This window comes from Anastrepha ludens, chromosome 4 (genome assembly GCF_028408465.1).
Source record: "Anastrepha ludens isolate Willacy chromosome 4, idAnaLude1.1, whole genome shotgun sequence".
NCBI lineage: Eukaryota > Metazoa > Arthropoda > Insecta > Diptera > Tephritidae > Anastrepha > Anastrepha ludens.
The window spans coordinates 108,809,105-108,829,148 of record NC_071500.1 but is presented as its reverse complement, the minus strand read 5'-3'; the positions used below and the strand labels follow the sequence as shown (position 1 = coordinate 108,829,148).

The 20,044-nt window shown below is 38.9% G+C and overlaps 1 protein-coding gene across 1 annotated transcript; it reads right to left on the bottom strand.

The window, feature by feature from the left end:
- Positions 1–16,391: 16,391 nt before the first annotated feature.
- LOC128862227 (tRNA-splicing endonuclease subunit Sen34) lies at positions 16,392–18,212 on the bottom strand. Its single transcript, XM_054100733.1, has 5 exons — positions 18,089–18,212; positions 17,943–18,029; positions 17,618–17,878; positions 17,453–17,560; positions 16,392–17,399 (listed from the first exon to the last, which is right to left on the bottom strand). Exons 1-5 carry the CDS (start codon positions 18,165–18,167, stop codon positions 17,005–17,007), a joined length of 930 nt encoding a protein of 309 aa, XP_053956708.1. The 5' UTR covers positions 18,168–18,212; the 3' UTR covers positions 16,392–17,004.
- Positions 18,213–20,044: the final 1,832 nt, after the last annotated feature.

The following is a 20,044-nucleotide window of genomic DNA, read 5'->3' as shown; positions in this document are numbered from 1 at the left end:
TTTAATTTCCAGTGCCTGTTTTTAGCTTAAATAATTAAATTTTTTTTTTAATTTCCAGTGTTTGTTTTTAAATTTTTTTATAATTTTTAAATAGTAGCACTTCCAAGAAGTGCGCCACAATTTTCATATTTTTTAATTTTTCAACTATTAAGCTAGAACCTGCAACATAAATATGTATGCGTGTGCATACAAACACTCGCTGCTGTGGTCGCCTGCATTCAATATTAATAAGCGGCAATTAAAATTATGCTCGTAATTCTGTGCTGCCAAATACAACAAAGCTTACAACAAGTTATTGCTATGAAGTTGGCGATAATGCATAATAATGGCGATTCTGGAATTGAGACTAAAGCCAAATTTAAGGCTTGAAGACGTAGGCTCAAAACCGACAATGACTATTATTGCCTGCGCTGACAATAATTCAGCTACTAAACTACTCAACTGCTGCTGCCTGCTGGTCCTACGAGTAGGTATCCGTTTATGTATGAATGCACTTCATAATGAACAGTAGTCGGATGTTAAGAGAATTCCTGCAGTAGCTGCTAAAGCTAAACTAAAGCAAATTTTCCTTATTGTTTTTGTTCTTATATACCATTTTTATTGATTTTTTTTCATTTGCCAGCGATAAGGCATGTCCAAAGTGGTCAAGTTGCCGTTTATGGTAATGACTGAAATTAGACCCCAAACGCGGACATACATACAAGTGTGTATAACTCAAAGTAAGGCGCAAGCAAGCAAGCCAGTCAGCTAGCCAACAACATCGTCGCATCACAACAGCGACGACGACGACGACGACACGCCGTGACAGCGAGACGGGACAAGATGTCGAGCCAACTTCTGGCCGGCCACATTGCTTTGCTACAATTGTATAGCTGCCGCCTATTTGCTGCAACTGCCACTGTCACAGGTAGTCGAGATGAATACTCACATATGTGCATATGTATGTGTGTGCTTGCATAGATGCATACATATGTTTCGATGATGACGAGATTGCCCTGTTGTACAATTTCTGCAACTGCGCGCACTTTACATAAATGACCGCGCGGGCGCGCGTGCTACACTATGCGACCAGCTTATCGATGTGCGTTTTTTTTTTGTGGCGGCATATTAGTAATGGCCACAACTTGGGCGTCTCTGAAATTGACTAGCTCCAAATCCATTTTAGCTATGGATATTTTACTTTTACAGCCTCGTTTATGTTGTGCTCGAGTGCAGTAAAGTAGTCAGTCAGTTGTGCGCTTGCGGCGGCGCGCATAACAACAATAATAACAGCTGCTAACAATATTATATATGTATGGATGTATGTGTGATATTCATATGGTGCTTTAATGGTCAGATAGATGAGTGCACTCGCATATGCATAGCGCAGCTGAAGTGTCCGCGCTCGAGACCCCAACCTCCTTGCGCTGGGTTTGTTGTTTGTTTGCCATTCGTTTGTTCGCATGTCGAAATAAGTTCGTTTGCCTGAAGTGTTTTGACCATTTATTTGGTGGTCAAATGTCTCAGCTATGCACGTTAATATATAGAAAATAAAAAATAAGTGAGTAATAAAAACAAATGGCAATATGAAAAAGGTTTTCAGCTTTACACCCATACAAATTTGGTCAAGTTGAAGTGGACAACGAGCGCAGCGTGGAGACAGTGGTGACTCTCGCCCGCGCCGCCCCATTATTAGACCGCCCCATGCCAATTTTAATTAACTGTCAGCTGCGCGCAATGGGCACAACTAAACGAACAACTAAATGAAATTACTTATTTTTGCAAATGAATTGCTGTTGCCATTTTATTTATTCGCAGTTGTATTTATATTTCTATTTCTATTTCATTTCAGCTTTTTTTTGCATTGTGCCGTTAAAGTTCGCTGTGAAAGCGCTCGTTAACAGTACGCTAAGAAATTTGTGCGATTTTGCCGCATGAAGGAGTTTGGTTTGGCATGGAGCGTGTTAAATTGGTTAAAATTCCTAAGATTCCTTACTAAAAAAAGATGTTGGCAAATTTGATTTTCATTTATTTTAGCGATTTGTTACCATAAATTAGGACATGTCTGCGGTAGGCCGCCGGGAAGGCAGGCGATTGGGCGCCACAACAGCAATTCGGGAAAATGGAAAGATTAATCAGACAAGTCTGTGGTGACGGAACGGGTGAGAAGTGGAATTTGGCGTCAAATCATCCAACTGAGGTAATGCAATGAGGCGCCAGAGCATTCAACTTAGGTAAAATCATGATTACAGCTTCTAAAAGGAAAGGTTTACTAATTTTTCACAAAATGTGATAAAAGAAAAGTAAAAAAAAGCGTAATAACTACGTTAGTGTGAAAATCGGCAGAGGTAGATACTTTCAATTGATGGGAAATAGCATGCAATAAAGCTGAGGTTGATTTTAAACAAACTTTTTTCAATGCGTGCGGCATACATAGCTAGTAAAAAGTAAGGTGACTTTTTTTCTCGAAAAATTTTTCTATGTTCATCAATTTCTATTTTTCTCACTTCAAAATAGTCCCCTTCAACCGCCGTAGCCGAATGGATTGGTGCGTGACTACTATTCGAGAGTGCGAATCTTCGTGTAAGAAACAGCAAACTGATAGAAAAAGTTGTATCTTGTTGTTGTTGTTGTTGTTGTTGTAGCAGCATAAACATTCTCCGTGTATATACGAGGAATGCTGCTGAAGTGGCATTCCTTGGCCAGATATAAATCCGGGTCGTTCCGGTTACGTAGAACCGACTGTCGTGGGAACGAAAGAGTTTTTTCTAATAGAGGTCGCCTCTCGAAGTCGGCCCTAAAACTGTAGGTCCCTCCATTTGTGGAACAACATCAAGGCGCACGCCACAAATAGGTGTAGGAGCTCGGCCAAACACCTAACAGAAGTGTACGTGCCAATTATTTATTTCTTTTTTAAGAATACTTTTTCCTATTCTCGAAGCACTTCGCACACTGATAAGCACTTTTTGATACTGCGTTCTTCTCTTCCAGCGATGCAGTCCTTATCTTATCCATCATTGCAAATATCCATTCCTTTGGACGATTGGGCTGTACTTCGGAGATCATAACCATTTGTCCATGACTCATCACCATTTATAACCCTTTTGAGCAAATCAGAATGGGATCCAGACTTCTTTCAACATTTCCTGACACACTTCTCATGCCCAAAACATCCGGAAAAAATTGAATGGCAGGAGCCAACCGACAAGCCAACTTGTGTCAACCAACACTAAAAAGCTGTCTTCTTTTATTTATTCTAGCTGCCAAATCAAATATCGGAATGAGCTAATACGAGTAACTTAAAGAAAAATACCAAAAACCACTAACGTATGCATACTAGCCAAGCTGTTAAATTAAACTTTTTTTCTTTCCTCTATTACATTTGCGTAAAGTAAGTAAAATAAAATAACTGTTTATTTAAAATGAATGTTTACTTAATACTTTATATTACTTGAGGATGACATCGCACAAAACATGAAACGGTTGATTGCATCTGCTAGATAGTTTATGCTACGGCTAACGAGCCACTGGCTCATAGAGATTCCCCAGTGCCAACGTAGGTGATGTTGATAATATTCACTTGAGAAAAATTGCAATGCAATTGAAATAAACTTGACGATTACAAGGTTTACATGTTTTTCGAACCGAGCTGTTATTCTGAAGCATCTCAGTTGACTGTCAGAGATCCTTCTGGCCACGGGTAGATCGGGGACGCTCGAGGGAACTCCTAAGGCTAAGAAAGCCCCAGCTCTCGAATTTGGTATGTATACTTACCGGTGTGTATCCAGAAGCTGTCTTGAGGACGAGGTGGAATCAACTCAACACCTTCTTCTCAGCTGCCCTGCTCTCATCTGGCAAAGATTTAGACATCTGGGCTCTCTTTTTTTCGCTACGCCTGCGGATATAGCGGGTCTAAATATCACAAATCTGGTGAAGTTCATCAGTAGCTTCAAGCGGCTTACTACGAACGTAAATCAGCCACCGTCGGCGTCGTCTTAAATGCATGGTCATTATCGTCTCTATTCGCAAGACTCCTTCCCTTCTCCTTTCTCCTCTCCCCTGTATGGCATCACAACGGACGAATTTTTTGAATATTTGTCCAAGTGTGCCCTAAGCTAAGGCTGCCATTTAACCTAACCCTAACCAGTTGACCATCAAGCTGAGAAATTACCTCATCTCCACGCATTGAATCATAAGCCGGCTAATTAATAACTTTTTGACAATGTAATTTCTCCGTTTTAATTAAAATCACTTAATATTATTTTCTCGTTTCATATCGGACATATCGGAAACTATTAGTTGAGATACTTACGTTAAACTTTTACTTGGTTGTCCATCTTCCGCCCATGAATAGGAGTTGATAAAATGTGAAAAATGCCTAGCAAATAACGAAAGAAATCTAAGACGCCGGATAGTAAATTGGTAATCTGTTTATCTCAGATGCAGAGGTGTCTTGGCTGCCGGACTACCTCGGATTTATAACCGGAACGAATTTATAGCCCGAATGGAATATCTTAATACTTCGATTTATACATGAAGTGGACTAGGCCATCGTTAAGAAAAGTAAGTATGACCCTGGAGATGCAGCGGGAAACAAGTTGAAGTCTTCAGTGACAGTCAGGCTGAAGGCCCTGGAGAACGCGAAGCAAACCTCAAAGATTGTTTAAGAATGTAAGAAGAAGCTTAACTATGTCGCAGGACAGATCAGGCTTGTACTTATATGGGTTCCAGGACACGCCGGTGTGCAAAGGAAACGAAATTGCCGATGAATTGGCCAACCGTGGATCAATGGTTCCCCCACAAGGTCCGGAGCCAATAATCGGTATCAGTTCCGCAGGAGTCATAAATTGAATCAGCTATCATGTATACAATTTACATAAAGAGCAATGGTCCTGTCTAGAACGCTGCAGAACTGCAAAGTGTTTTGTGACAAGTCCGAACAGAAAACTGTCAAACTTGGAAGGAAAGACGTTCAGTTGATGGTCGGTATTATTACAAGACACAACCCATGAGGTCAGCATATTACCACCATTGGAATCATTGAGGGCCCAATGTGCCAGTCTTGCTTGGAGGTGGCGCATAACACAGAGCATTTTGTCTGTGAGTGTCCTGCCTTTGCTAAAGCAAGACTGCGAATTTTGGGTTGCGATGTCATGAGAATGAGTAATATTCGTTCTCTAAAAGTGGAAGATATTTACAGATTTGCCAAAGAATCAGGAAAATTCTCACAGGAATTACTACCTCTGTCTCTGTCTCTATTCTTTCATATCTCTTTCTCTGATACTTTTCTCCTTTCCTCCTTGACAATCTACCCTTTTCCCAGAGCTCTAAATACAATGGACTTTTTAGCCTGGGGGTTTTAGGAGCCACCAAATCTCTTGGCGCTCGTTAGCTCGACCAATTCAAAATTTCATTTTTTTCAAGCATGACCCTTTTAAATTCTCTAATAATATGGTATAACCTGAATATATCAAGCAGACTTTGCAAGTTTTTCGGATACATGGATACATTATACAAATAATTAAAATAATAATAAAAAATAAAAAAAATTTTGCAAGAAATTCAATTTCTTACCTTTTTATAGACTTAAAGGAAAAATTATACAATTATACATTGCAGACGTTTTATTTGCAATAGCAACTTTCACAAATAATTCATCCACAGTCTTAAATCAAACGTGTAAACTAGTACTTAAAATAAAAGGTTCGATAATCCAGTTAGAAGCGTACCTCCCTTCACATGCGCATACACACAAACACATGTACGTGTCCATCCGTTCCGCACGTTTTAATCAGTCGCGGTATGAGCACAACAACTTGTTGTTGTATTGTAACTATTTCAATTTTCCCTACGGGACAGGACAAGCGTAATCACTTTCCACCAATTAGCTGTCACCTAAATGACAGCCAGTGGAGAGCAATTGAAAAATGTTGCAGCAATTAACAAATCTCGCAAGCAAACCCACACACACATACGAGTCAAACACGTACTGGTATGACAAATGTGTGGGCGTGTCAATTGATTTGAAATGCATTCAATTTGAAAGCGACAAGAGTAAAGATTACAAAGAGCCAACAAGGAGCATGACGAGGATAAAGTTGAATGCTTTTGGTTGCGTATAAGTCTGGTGCACAAATGTTGCGGACTGTAAACAAGCTCATAAATTTTCACAACTGTCGGCAAGCAGTAAATTAAGCAACCATAAAACAGGATAATTAAACAAGCGTCGCTCGACAGCAGCAACGTAACTAAAAGCCGTAGGCTCATGGCTGCATTCGTAAGTAGTTGCAGCGGAAACGCTATAAAGGCAGCAGCAACTGGAACTTAAACTACAGGCTGGAATGCTGCCGCTAGTGGCAAATGTGAGTTGTACGCGTACTAATGGCAGTTAAAATTAGAGTTTAAGCAGCTTAACGCAAGTGGCAAATACGCAAACTCTAATAGCAACAACACTCACAGTAGCTGACGATTAATAAAATATCAGCATCGATCGGTCTTTGCCGCTGACAAGTGTCCGTTGGTTGTGGCCACAACATGTTACCATGTTGCATGCAATTGGTGCGTGTAAATGTTGCTGTGACTGCCATTCTTGCTAACTTGCCGCATGTGGCACGCAAACACTTGTTTGCCAATTGACAATCGCTGTTGGTCGTTAATTTTCTATTGCTGGGCTTCTGCCGACAGCGACGGGTCATAAAGCGCGGTATTTCGGCATTCCCGGATGCCTTTTAACTCTGCAACGTTTTATTGTATGGATATTTATGTTTGTGCAATAAGAGCATTGAGCAGATACAATCAAACATTTGTGATCACATTCGCCTTAAAGAATTAATAGCGGCTTATGGGCAAAATAAAAGTATGAAAGACGAATGTGGCACAGTGGTTGCGGTTTGTCAACGGACTGTGTGCCGGAATTCGGCAAATCTTGAACATTACAAAAATTTCTATTATTTTTCCAGCAAATTTTAGAGCAAATCTAAATTCCATTATGATTTAAAAATTAAATGTCTGTGAATGGAGTAAAGGTATTCAAGTAGACCACAAGCCCCCAGCGTGATGCCATATTTTGAGTCTTGGGAGGGTACACGTATAAGCTGTCTATGTAGTTTTACTTACGTGCCTGTCTCTGCCCTCGGCGGTATGAAGATCTCATCCTCAACTAGTAAAGACTCACTACTGCGAGTTGCTCTACTTGAGTCGATTTAACGCATTCTTTATGGCAGCTCATTGCTAAGGAGATTTAGCTCTATGTCCTTGTTGCATAGAATCTCACAATAAAGCTACTATACTTGGAGCCACCGATAAATTGTCAAGTAATATCTGCAAAATTTGCTTACGTTAAGCTCCCTTTTTGATAATTTCTCCAACGTATTTCTGCGCTGTGGAAGAGCCCGCCATGCAAAACGTCAGCAATTATATCCTAACGACTGCCCGAACTTCTACCTCGGTGCCATCACATCTTCGGAGAAGACAGCGCTCCCTGAAGACGACAGTTTCCACGAATTTCCTTACAAAAACTCATCTATTCACTCATCTCCAAGCGATCATAATTTTGTCGTTTTGTTAAAGATAATACCGAGTTGGTTAATAAAGTGGACAGAGGTACAGTAAGCTTCGATCGCTGGATGGATTCGTAGTCGGACTTAGGTGGGGTGTATTAGATTAAGCTCATACGTAAGTGGGAACTTCTCTACGAGCTGAACAACTGCCTGTCACATGGAAGTCGAGTTAGTAATTCAAACGTAACATATTTCAACTTGTATTTGGTGTGTGACTACCGTGGTAGATTGCGGGGATCTTCACGATACATAGTAAGAGATTGCTTGTATATGAAGATTATTATTAGAGTTACATTTTCAGTAACATTTTGCGACGAACTGATTTAAAAGTGGCGGGTTGTGTCCTTCACAGTGTATCGCTGCTCTCTGTGGTGCTGTCTACTCATTGACATTGTTGCTCTGCCTCTTACCTACCTAGTTGATTCGAATTTTGTTGTCTCGGGTGGAGTACATTTTCTGAAGACAGCGCAGCCAGATACTTATCAAATCTTTCAGGCCATTTTTCATCACATACGTGGATATTATGGAAAAGTAAGAGGGTAGAGATGTTGCTGTAAACTGTGAGATGCCGAGCGAAGTTTCGAGTGGTATCGTTTAACCACTCATCTAACCCCCCTCTTCCTCTGGACCCAACCTGTCGGAACAGCAAGTTTTTTGGGCCTACCGTTAGATGAGCTAGACGAAGACGACCGGTGATTTACACTTCACTAAGAGGGCAAAGTTATTGCTGCAACAACAACAACAACCGATATTATGTACAAGCTCGTGGTGTGCCTTGTTGAATGGAATTTCATTTGGATGTGGCATAGTGGAAAAAACCTATATTGAACGATCTACTTTGTACAGAGCGAAACGATAGCACTGTGATGTCCCGGATTATCGTGCAGTGGTTCTGAACAATTTTGGCTGGCCCGGTATGCTTTCGCATGCGTTCATGGACATAGTACCAGTTCTAAACTTTAGATTTCGTGTCAGGTAGAATGGTTTCATTTCATTGTTTTTGATGTAACAGCATAAAATATTCCCTATGGCCGTACACTGTTGAAGTGACGGTTCTTAAAAAAATAAATAGTTGGCGCTACACTTTAGGTTAGGTTAGATGTTTGGCCGAACTCCTGCTCCTATTTGTGGCGAACGTCTTCATTTTATTCCACAAATTGAGGGGCCTACAGTCTTTAAGCCGACTCCGAACGGCAAATGGTTTTTATGAGGATCTTTTTCGTGGCAGAAATACACTCAGAGGTTTATCATTGCCTGCGGAGGAGCGACCACTATTAGAAAAAAACTTTTACTATCATTTTGCTGTTTCATGCACGGAGACTCCAAAATACGCACTTCCGAATGATAGTCGCGCATCATACGTCGGCTACGTCGGGTGCCAGGCGGTCCTTAGCCGGATATAAATCCGGGTACTTTACTGCGGTGGTAGTTTAAACTTCTGCTACTTTCAGACCTCGACCACTATTAACATATAAAGAGGGTATGTATAATTACGTTAAGGAGTTCAGCTCTTTCTTCTCGAACTTCTTTGATTAATCCTTCAGATTCAAAACGAGTAAATTTTTCAGAGCGAATTTAGTTGTGTCGGAATTTGTAGGCCAAGAGGTTGGCTCCATTTAGCTAAAATTCTCCAAAACAAAAAGTTTCCAAATTTTGTCCGATTTCAAATGGATTCCACTGTTTTATGGTCGCTATTATGATACGTGGCCTCATGCGCACTCTTACTTGTATGTGGTGGCCAACAGTAGCCAATCGCTGCGCACTCGAACAGTGCTTTTAATAGCGGTAATTTGCCTACTGTTTTTGCGTTCACAATTTTATTGGCTACTGACACATTGCGGCTACTGAAATGTACCAAAAAAGTCATGGCTTATCAGCGCTAAAGTCTTCTCCTATTGTCTATTTTATAGCCAACTATTTTATGACCAAATTCTTTTCTTCTAAATACACTTTGTTTCCATTTAATGTGCAAACGCGTTTATCGTTTATATGCATGACTGTGTGTATATATGTGTGTGTGTGATTTCTATTGTTACATTTACCTTGCAGTGACGTTGTGCTACATGCGTGAGGCTGCGACATTACCGGCTGGTCTTGGTCTCGGTCTTGTTGATGTTGCTCCGTTGCGCTGTTGCAGCAACACACAGCGCTTGTTGTTGACAACAAATTCCAACATGACAGCATTTTTGCAAGACACGCTTGTTCTACATACCACTCGCCGCCAAGCGTCTTGTCAGTCGATCGTTTACATATCGGATTCGTTGTTTCTGTTGTTGTTTTTGTTTTTGTTTCTTATCTCCATTTGCATATACTGCCTGTTTTGCGGCAATGTCGCAATTAAGCGTCAGCGTGTCGCGAGCGTGCAACGCGTTAAAGCGTACAACATTTGTCAATTTTCACTGGAATTTTCATATCATTTGCCAGTTTGGTCGGTTGCTGCGACGAACCGTTGAGAGGCTGTGCACCAGCACGCACCAGCCACAAGTTTTTTTGTTTGTTTTTTCCACCGAATATCTCGAAGCATTGGCAAGATATAGATGCGTGCAACACGTCCACCCTGCTGTCTCCGCTTGGGGTTGCCGCTGACCAATGTTGAGCTGTGGTAACAACAACGCATCGACTGATTGAAGGCCTGCAAGTCCTGTAAAGAGTTGGCTAACAAAGAATAAAATAAAACAAAAACTGTTAGAGCTGCTCAAAAGGAAACGAATGCAAATGTTTAACAACAAATGCGACGTCACGACATCAGCACGCAACAACTATGTCCAAGGCGAAAAATGAAACAACACTAAAAACGACCCTCGGGGGAACCTGTTTACCTAGAGGGCACGTCTCGAGGTGGTGGATAGTAAGATACCTCCCAGGTATGGGTGGGAGAAGATAAATGAAATATCTCTCGCAACCCACAACCGCGTCGGAGACGTAAATTTCGTTAAACAAATTTTTTTCTTGACGGCTGATTCATCACTTAAGATGCGGTCGTAGGCGGGCGTCTGTACTTGGAGCAAGCGACTCGTTATGCAAATGTATTATATAATATTTTGTACCTCACCAGCGCGTTCCTTGCTGGCGTACGTGGAGTTGCGCAGGGTGGGTAGTCCGGTCGTTAATAAGAATTATCCAAGAAACGGGGGCCCTTTGCCCTATATTCCAACTAGGAACGTCATTAAATTGTAATGTTATATTTTCTGTATTCAATTTATTGGCAAGGCAGAATAAATTGAGTCGGTACTGCACTTCAAAGAAGTCGTGCCAAATATCTTTCTTATTTCTTATTTCTTTGAAAATCTGGGAAATTTGCAAAATGTCTCACTGGAGGGACTTGTTACCTTCATAAATCATAATTTAAATGATTTAAATAACTTAGTTAGGGGATGCAAATCACATTCAGGTATCACAATAAGCCTTAGGGCCCCCGAGTGTCTTGTCTTAGATGAGGCTAGCCTAACCTATTGGCAAGGAAATAAAAACAAACAAAGAACGACTACGTCTCCTTCGCCATATTTACAGTTCAAGAGTCCATCACCCCCCATAACCTTTAGCAAAGGCACTCAAAATATCGCTAAATTATGCTTAAGGGGGGAAGCTGGTCTAGAATTTTGAAAAAATCGAAAAATTTTTTTTTGTCTTAAAAGGTGCTTTAGGGTCTTAGAAATAATATACCAAATGAGGGATGCCAGCAAAAATGTCTAAATGCCCAAATTTTTCATTCGACAGCAGTGCCTCGCAGGTATGCCCCGAACGCTACTTACAACTTTAAACGCGTTTTTCTCGAAATCACTTTTTTTAAACTGGCCGAAGACATAACTCGAACAAATCTTTACCGATTCTTACGAAATTTTGACAATACATTCGAAATACCTTTCTCCGGAGACGTACGTAGGATTTTTATTTATATTACATAGTTTTTTTTTTAAACAACAATTTTATGTCGTTCTTTATAGTGAAAATTGTAACTTTTTGTTCAAACGTGCACCATTTCGCGAAAAAAAAAAATATCGAAAAAATCCTACGTACGTCTCTTTCTGTTGTTATATAGAAACTAAAAAAATTTTATTTTTTGATCCAGGACAAAAATTATGGAGTTTACGTCTTCGGCAATGGACCCACTAGAAAAAAGGCGCCTTAGGAGAACTGCTGGACAGCGGCCATTTTGAAATTAATTCAGACGAAAAATTTTGTATTTGTACCATGAAAGCTATATTATTAAACCTATTTCACAGATTTTCGATTGATTCCTTTGTTGAGTCAAAACAAATTCATAAAATATGCCCATTTTTTGCGCTCTAGACCAGCTTCCCCCCTTAACAAAGATCTTCATATCGATTAGTGTTCAAGCGGATTTCGAAAGCTGGCAGGCACTATGCGAATGAATTTCTGAGCGTCAGGCTTCGCCCTTCCGTCACAGCTATGAATCTCAAAATTTCAACCAATAGTTGCAGTTTTTATCAAGCTTGATTTGGGTATCAAAGTCAATATCAAGACCGGGACCGAATAAAATCTACAATTTAAAAAAGAGTTTGCATTGGCTGTATAGTTTTTAGAAGATCTTTCGGATCTGGGGGATGATGATGTGTATGCGCTCCACCTATAGCACCTAGTTGTGTGGCTTCCGTTAAGCAGATAATATAGTCCCAACAAGCTAAGCAGCGGATGAGTGTATAACAGATGCAATAGGGTTTTATTCGACAGCGACCCAAGGTGTTATTCCACACCTGACTCCCACTGATCTACACGTTAAAGAAGCGGCAGGATCCTCAGCTGTAATTCTCTTAAAGTCCAGATTATGGAGACGTTTTGAACATGGGTCCTTCACAATGAATATAGCAAACATTTACGAGCGGTGCAAGAGAAAAGAACTACAGGGTCCGGCACTCGAAGCGTAACCAATTAAAAAGGCCATAAATTTAGTTTGGAAAATTACTTTTATTCAATTCAAAATAAAAAATGTGTGAAAATCTATACTATAAAGGTGAATGTCTGTACGTTGTCCGCGCATCACTACGAAACGACAACACCAAATGACGTAAAAATTTTTATACATTCATATTTTCACCCAATGAAGGTTACAGGCATGTTTTTATGATGGAACTCCCTTCCCACAGCACCCAGGCCGCGCCACCACTCTCATTCGTCACTAATAATCGAATATTTGCTTAAATTTAATCTAAAAAATCTTAGTTTTTCCTATTTCTCACTATTTATAGCACACTCTAGACTTCATAATCCGCATAAGCTGTTCAACTATGACCCAAATGCAAAGTTCAAAAACGGTTTGAGATAGAAAATTAATAAAAATAATTTTGCTTGATATTTTTCTGATTGGTTCTTTTGATTTTATTCAACGAGGCACAGCAACGGATGCGTATTGTAATATTATGGTTATTAATAAAAAATTATTTTCTATGAAATTATTGTTTGTAATTCTTTTATATACATATCCTAAATCCCTCAAAACTACTCCTACGCGAACGGGGCCGCGGGTTAAAGCTAGCATAAAATAAGAATCATTTTACTTTTTCTCGATATGACCACATTTTGCCTTGACTTTGGCCTTGAGATGGGCCAGAAACGAATCACAAGCTGCCCATATGTGATTTGCTGGTATTTTCGCCCACTCGCGGACAATGGCGTTTTCCAGCGCCTCGAGACTGGTGAATCTTTTAGTTCGGACCTTGCCCTTCAAAACGGCCCAAAGAGAATAATCCATAGGATTCGCGTCTGGTGAATTTGAGAGCCATTGTGCGGACGTTATGAAGTTCAGAACGTTGTTTTTTACCATTCTTGGTTCATACGAGCTTTATGAGACGGTGCCGAGTCCTGTTGGAACGTCCATGTTCTTCGACCGAAATGTTTGTCTGACCACGGCTTCAAAGCAACCTCTAGAATACTTTCCTGAAAATATTTCGCATTTACCTTGATGCCATGCTCGATGAAACCGATTGGAGAGCGCCCATTAGCGGTTACAGCGGCCCAAACCATTTCCTATGGTGAGTACTGCCTCCTGGTGGCCAATCAATGGCTCAAATTCTCGTATAAACGGTCGGGCAAGTAAACCCTATCGTTTTGGGAGTTCACAAATTGCCCAATTTGAAAAATTTTCTTGTCAGAAGACACAATGTTCGGAAATTGATCGCTTTCGGCCAAGCGAAGCAACTCGTGTGCTCTCTCAAGTCAGACTTGTTGCTGCTTAGGTATAATATCATGCGCCTTTTGGATCTTGAACGGCTTGACTTTGAGATCATTTTTCAGTCCTTTCGCCATTTTTCAGTTCTTTCGCCATTTGATTGGCACTTCGTAGGGGATTTCGCTCAAGTCGCTTTTTCTTCACTTTTGGAACCATTTCACATGACGTTGCAGTCTTTTGATGACCACCGCCATGACGTTTCGCGATGCTCCAGTTAACTTAGTTTTCGACATGAACTCTCAGACACTTTAGCAATTTAGAATAAAATTCAGGAGAGGTCAAGTTGCCGTTAAGCAAGCTATCTCTCTCTTTACTGCAGGTCCAAGATATACTGGAAGAGGATAAAATTGTCAGAAAGTTTCGATTGATGCCGTCGCACCAATGATATGTGGGCCATGCTCCCACTAAAACAGATCTCCCCTCTTCGTCCAACTTCCTCCCCGGAACCGCATTTGCACTACATCCATACTACTTATGCCGTATGGAGGTGCTGATAGTCTCCATTTCTTTCGTTATGACGCAGATGGAACTCCGAAAGGGTGCGATAATGTCATGTACATTACCGTCTTGTGTGCGTATGATATGGTCGTGAGTCGTTAGCTCAAGCGTACGTAAGGGTCTGAGTCGACCTAGTCTGAAACACTGGCCCCTATTATGAGTGAGATTCGATCTTCGATATTCGCTGGTTGTCGAAGATCGAAAATCGAATGGCAATTTGGTATTATGAGCGGTGCAACTCTATCGAAATTTTCGTTGTTTACCGAATTTAGAGTCGAATGCAATTTTGCTTTCGATTGTGTAGCGTATTGTGGGAAAATTAGTTAAAATGTAAGTTGTTTGCGATTATTTATTGTTTTATAGTAACCAAATAATAAACATATACTAATTTTGTTAATTTTATGCAGGTCGAAAGTCGTGAGTACCAAACAGCAATTAGAAAGGCTGATTGCATTAATGGAAGATAATCCACAATTCGCAAAAGGGATTTACACAAAAGTTCAAGCAGCAAAAAAATGGGAGGAGTTTACAACGGGGCTGAATTGATTGGGACCACCAGTTAGAATGGCAGCAAAGTGGATTAAGGTTAATAATGGTTTTTTTGTGATGTTTGTAGAAATACATTTTTATTTTCCCTTGGCAGGTATGGGCTGCGGAATGACGAATATTTGAATAAGGAAAATGTATAACAAAAATAAAAAAGAAACCATGGCGTAAAGGTTTTTATTTAATACTTTTTTAGTTTTTTCCTTAATATTCGAAGAATTTATATTAATTTTTTATGTTTTCTGCTTCTCCGTTATTTGACTCCACTTCAATATTTCCAGCATCATCGTTGAGGGTCTCATCGGATAAATCTTCATCCGGAAGTTGAATATTGTAAAGCAAACAAATGTTGTGCAAAGCTGCACACACCTTAATAATTTGTGTTGCTTCTTTGGAGAATAGTGGAGAGCTCTTGCCTGCAACAAACATCTAAATCGGTTTTTCAAGACTCCAATTGTTCTCTCAATGATACTTCTCGCTTTATCATGTTGTTTGTTGTAGTCCTTTGTGGAGACCCTTCCTCAGAGTTTCTGAACGCCGTCATTAAATAAGGTTTTAGAGCGTATCCAGCATCACCTGAGAAAGACAAAAATTATTAAAAACGGAATTTCAATTGGTGTTTATTACATGCCGAGGAGCCAAGTATTGCGACGGCCATTGAGATGTTGCTCCTCTAAATGCGTTTTCAATGGCGACATGTTCAAAGCCATAGAATCATGAGTAGCTCCTGGATTTTTCGCATTTATATAAGTTATTTTCATTGTATGATCACAAACCTAAAATTTACATTATTCACATTGAGATGAATCGTCGAACCACAACTCCGTTGTACTCATTTTCACAAAAAATACTTTTTTAACTTTTAAAAATGTTGTTAACAAAGAATTTCAATACAACCGCTTTTTCTTATATTTTGATTTGCTGTATCAGCTGAGAAAAAATTATCTATTGTAAATGCGTCGAGCGATCGAAATTCACAATAGTTCTATTCTTCAGCGAATGAGCACCATAATACCAAATGAAAATTCGTTCGATCAGCACTTTCGACTACAGTCGAAGAACGAATGTTGCTCATAATAAGCGCCACTATTTCATATTGAATTCAGCCCTTGTCGGTAAGTTCGGTGTGATCAAACGCGGCCCAGGGCATTGATATTAGAACATACAGGCAGGTTGAGTTGTAGTTTATTGTTCATAAAAAAATATGTTTCCAAAATAAAATTCCGCTAAGTATCTCAGTCGATGATCACCTCCGTTACATGGGTTCCGGGCCGTAGGAGTATCAAAAGAAAAGGCCTTCCTGAATCAACCCGTCGCGACTGCACTTGATGCTTTCTCTCTCTCTCTCTCGCATGCACCTCTTTCCCTTTCATTATTTATCTTTCTCTCTCAAATTCTCCAACAAAGGAAATGAATTTGAATTGCTTGGAATGGCGAGGTGCAGATAATTAACAAGACGGCTCGGGCCTAACTGCTGCAGAATAAAAACAGCACATCTGCTAGAATGCCGAAAAAAGCTTATTTTTCGGAATTTTTTCTGAGAAAAATTGTAAATTTACTGATCTAAAAATTTGTAGACAAACTATGTTATCTTTTAACTATATTTTAAGGCTTTGTATTAGTAAAAATATTTATTTGGATTGGAAATTGCTTATAAAAAAATATTTATCGGTGAGAAAAAATCTTCGATTAATTACTAAAAAATATATATTATGTAAGCAGCTTGTGTTAAAATTTGAGACTAATCGGTTCAGCCGTTTTCGAGTGTGTATTCTTAAATGTATGTACATTAAGAAAATAAAATAAAAAATCGATTTTTTGAAAATTCTAACTGTATATAACCTCTTAAATCAGAGAACATTTATGTGTAACAAATAACAGGCTTACTGGGTTTCTCAAGAGGCGACTTGAGTATATTACTATGACTATCCCTAAAAAATGTAATCTCAAATGAACTATTCATTTTACATTGAATATGAAAAATACTATGCAACAAAGTCTTTAACAAATATTTAAGAATATACATAAATAAATTAATAGATTATCGAATGCGTATTTGTTTTACAATGTTATTTAGTTATTTGTTTATGTTTTCCATTGAATTTGTATTCAGGTAATTGTTTTAAGGAATCAGCATCAGCCAAATATTATATTACTATTCGGTCGGACTCTATTACAAATAATCCCATTGCCGCTTTAAACAATCTTTAAAGTTTCCTGCTTGCCTCTTACGTATCAGCTTTTTTTACTTGTTCCTGCTTGAACTTGCTTGTCTCTATTGCCTTCCCATTGCACAGTTTGGTAATGAACTTTACTTTCCGTGCTAGCGCTAGTGCCATCCGTGTCATTGCCACTCGCTTTTTCACTACCAAAGTAAGCAAAAACGCAAATCTTATTGACTATCACAGACAAACGCACTTTGGCAATCAAGTGCAAAGGCTCTACTATGGGCGTATCGAGTAATATGACAATGTGTGAAGCATGATATTGGAGTGGATCACCAGGATAAAGCAGGAAATCAGCGCCGAACGCGTCGCCTGCAGTTACGTAGTAGCCACGCTTCCAAAAATCACAAAAAACCTTATATTTGAGAGAATTCTCAATGGACGGCGGCTCGACAATTGTGTAAGCTGGAAAACCGTTATATTTATTATAGAATTACAAAACCATTCGAAACACTTACCATGCGGTTGCGTATGAGCATAGTCAATTTCGAGTTGTGCATTTTTTCGATCAAAAACGAAATTATCGGCAATTTCCTGCAGAACTTGCGCAGCATCTAACTTAATATCTATAAAAGAAGGAGAATAAGGAATTGTTTGCGATAGTTACGATAATTTGTAAATACCAGCTCCGGATATGCCTTCCTTCAATAGCTTCTTTCGCTTGCCACTTAGAATTTTGTCCATATTACGTTCAGCCTCACGCAATTTTTCAGCCTTTAAAGATTTTGATTGCGCAGCAAAACCAGCCTCTAAACGTTCATGGTACTGCACAAGCTCGCTGGCTTCAGGCACACACAATAATGTTTGTTGCTTGGAAACTAACTGAGCAATGCCGCGCTCCACGAGAAAGCGAGTTTCATGGGGTGTCAATTCTACTGGTAAAGCTAAAATAGTGGAGGGATTATACTAAAGTAGTAACATGATTTTTATGTACTGTCACAAACTAACTGCAATCGTTGGCGGACCAGCCGCGCATATTACACGTGCCCACCAGCGCACCCACAATGCGGTGCCTCTGCCGCAATGTCATGTAGTCTGTTAAATGGAGTAAAAAAGGTAATTTATATTGTGCTTTATTAATTAGTTTTGCTCACCATCCACGTTAAACACATAGCCGGTGCCATTCAATAGCGTTAAACTTATTTTTTGTGTAATTTCGTCTGAAGCAGTCATTATTTTATTTACGAATTGAATGAATAAAAATAAGAAAAATAAAACAAGCGCGACACCTATCCGTCATATTTCAAGATAATTACACATCTGTAGGTGACATTTGGAAAATACTAGCGCAGGGTGTTTCGGATGAATATTTAAATTTACAAAATAATGCTTGTGCAACAGGTAAGTTGTAGATCATTCAGCTTATGCGCATGCAACCAACATGTGATGCTGAAAGTAACAGAGGACGTCTACTTCGGCCGAACAAATCTTGTGATCTATCATTCAGAGAATGATATCCTTGTGTAAATTTAAGAAGTGACAGAAAGTAGGAAAAGGAGGTTGGGTATATTTAGAAACATAGGTGAATGATGGAAAAATGACGCTAGAAAATTACTCATAAGGAATAATAGAATAACGCGTAGATTACTAAGAGACTTGGAATTTAGCAGTTACAATCGAGAAAATAAAGATACATCCAAACAATTTGAAGAAGTTGTCCTTTTCACTCAACCAAAAGTAAAGAGGATATGGATAACACATGAAAAACCGAATTTAAAAAAAGGAAGCGGATTAAAGTTTTCTGTCATTGTATTTTAATAACAAAGTGTTAGTGAGAGTTTTTCTCTCCTTTTTAAACATATTTTCTTTTCTGAACTGTCTGCAGCAGCGAATCAGCTGCTCCGTTGCTATTGCCTTTTAAGGGGCTATACGCAGTTATGACTTTCAAAAAAATCGATTTTTTTTATTGCATTTTTGTAATGTACATATATTCAAAAGTATACGCACGAAATTTGAAGTAGATCTAAGCAATACTTTCGGAGTTATACCTAAATATGTAGAGATGCCTCGGCACGTTTTAAGGTAGGTATTGAAACTTTAAACGTGTTTTTTTCAAAACGGCATTTTTCAAGTCGGTGTACACGATATCTCGAAAACGGCTTGTTTGATCGGTCAACCGTTTTAACTCAATCTTTAAAGATACATTTTCTAGTAATTAATCGTTCCTTTTGTAAATCTGATACTTATTTTCCATTTTATAATCAATTTACGGCCAAATTTTAACGTAAAAATCGAAATCATTTCTTTTAAAAGCTGCCATTTTGTGAAAGTTCACTATTTTGATTAGCCGAACGATTAATTACTAGATAATCTTATATATTAACAAAATTTGTTTGGTTTTTTGATTTCAGATAATCCAATCCTGAGTTACGATGTACACCGTAAATCGTCTTTTTTTAAAGGAGGTTCCAGAAATCGCCTGCAGCGCGCTCTATAATCAACATTTTCATAAATAAAAAATTTTGTTACGTTCTTGAAGGATGCTTTTATAACCGCCAAAAATTTTCAAATTAAAATATTCTGAAGTTTCTTCAGGATAAATCCTTGACAACCCGTCTTTTATTTGCTTCATAACTGCGTATAACCCCTTAAACGTTCATTAAAAATCACCAATAGACCTCTTCGATTCAGAAGAGAAATTGCATGTTTGTAAAAATTCAGTGAATGGTGTGGTAATATTGTGACCTTTAAACAAAACAAACTAATGAAAACGAAGGGCCGCGTGCCTAGTTTTCGTCTTCACAAAGAAGTAATTTCACCTCCTTTTGTTTTCGGGGTATTCAATGGTATTGTATACAATTATTCTTGCTACCTGCTTACCTGAGTACCGAATTTTCACAAATTCCTTTATATCCTTTAGTGCTGCCACATCTTAAAATTATAGAGTGTTAAATAAATATTTAACTGGTTGTTGAGAAAATGAAATCATATATTTCGTGTAGAAAAATTTGACAACGTGATCATGAGAACGACAATATGAGAGTAAATTACTTAAATTAGCAGGATTTTACATATTCACCAGTAAATTGGAGGTTAGATTCATATATATT

What these genes read in the sequence shown, in the direction of transcription:
- LOC128862227 (XM_054100733.1), bottom strand. Translation starts at nt 18,167, where the DNA reads ATGACTGCTTCAGACGAAATTACACAAAAAATAAGTTTAACGCTATTG. An exon ending in CTGGTCCGCCAACGATTGCA is followed by an intron (nt 17,879 to 17,942) that starts GTTAGTTTGTGA and finishes CCACTATTTTAG; the next exon opens with CTTTACCAGTAGAATTGACA. An exon ending in TGCTCATACGCAACCGCATG is followed by an intron (nt 17,400 to 17,452) that starts GTAAGTGTTTCG and finishes ACGGTTTTCCAG; the next exon opens with CTTACACAATTGTCGAGCCG.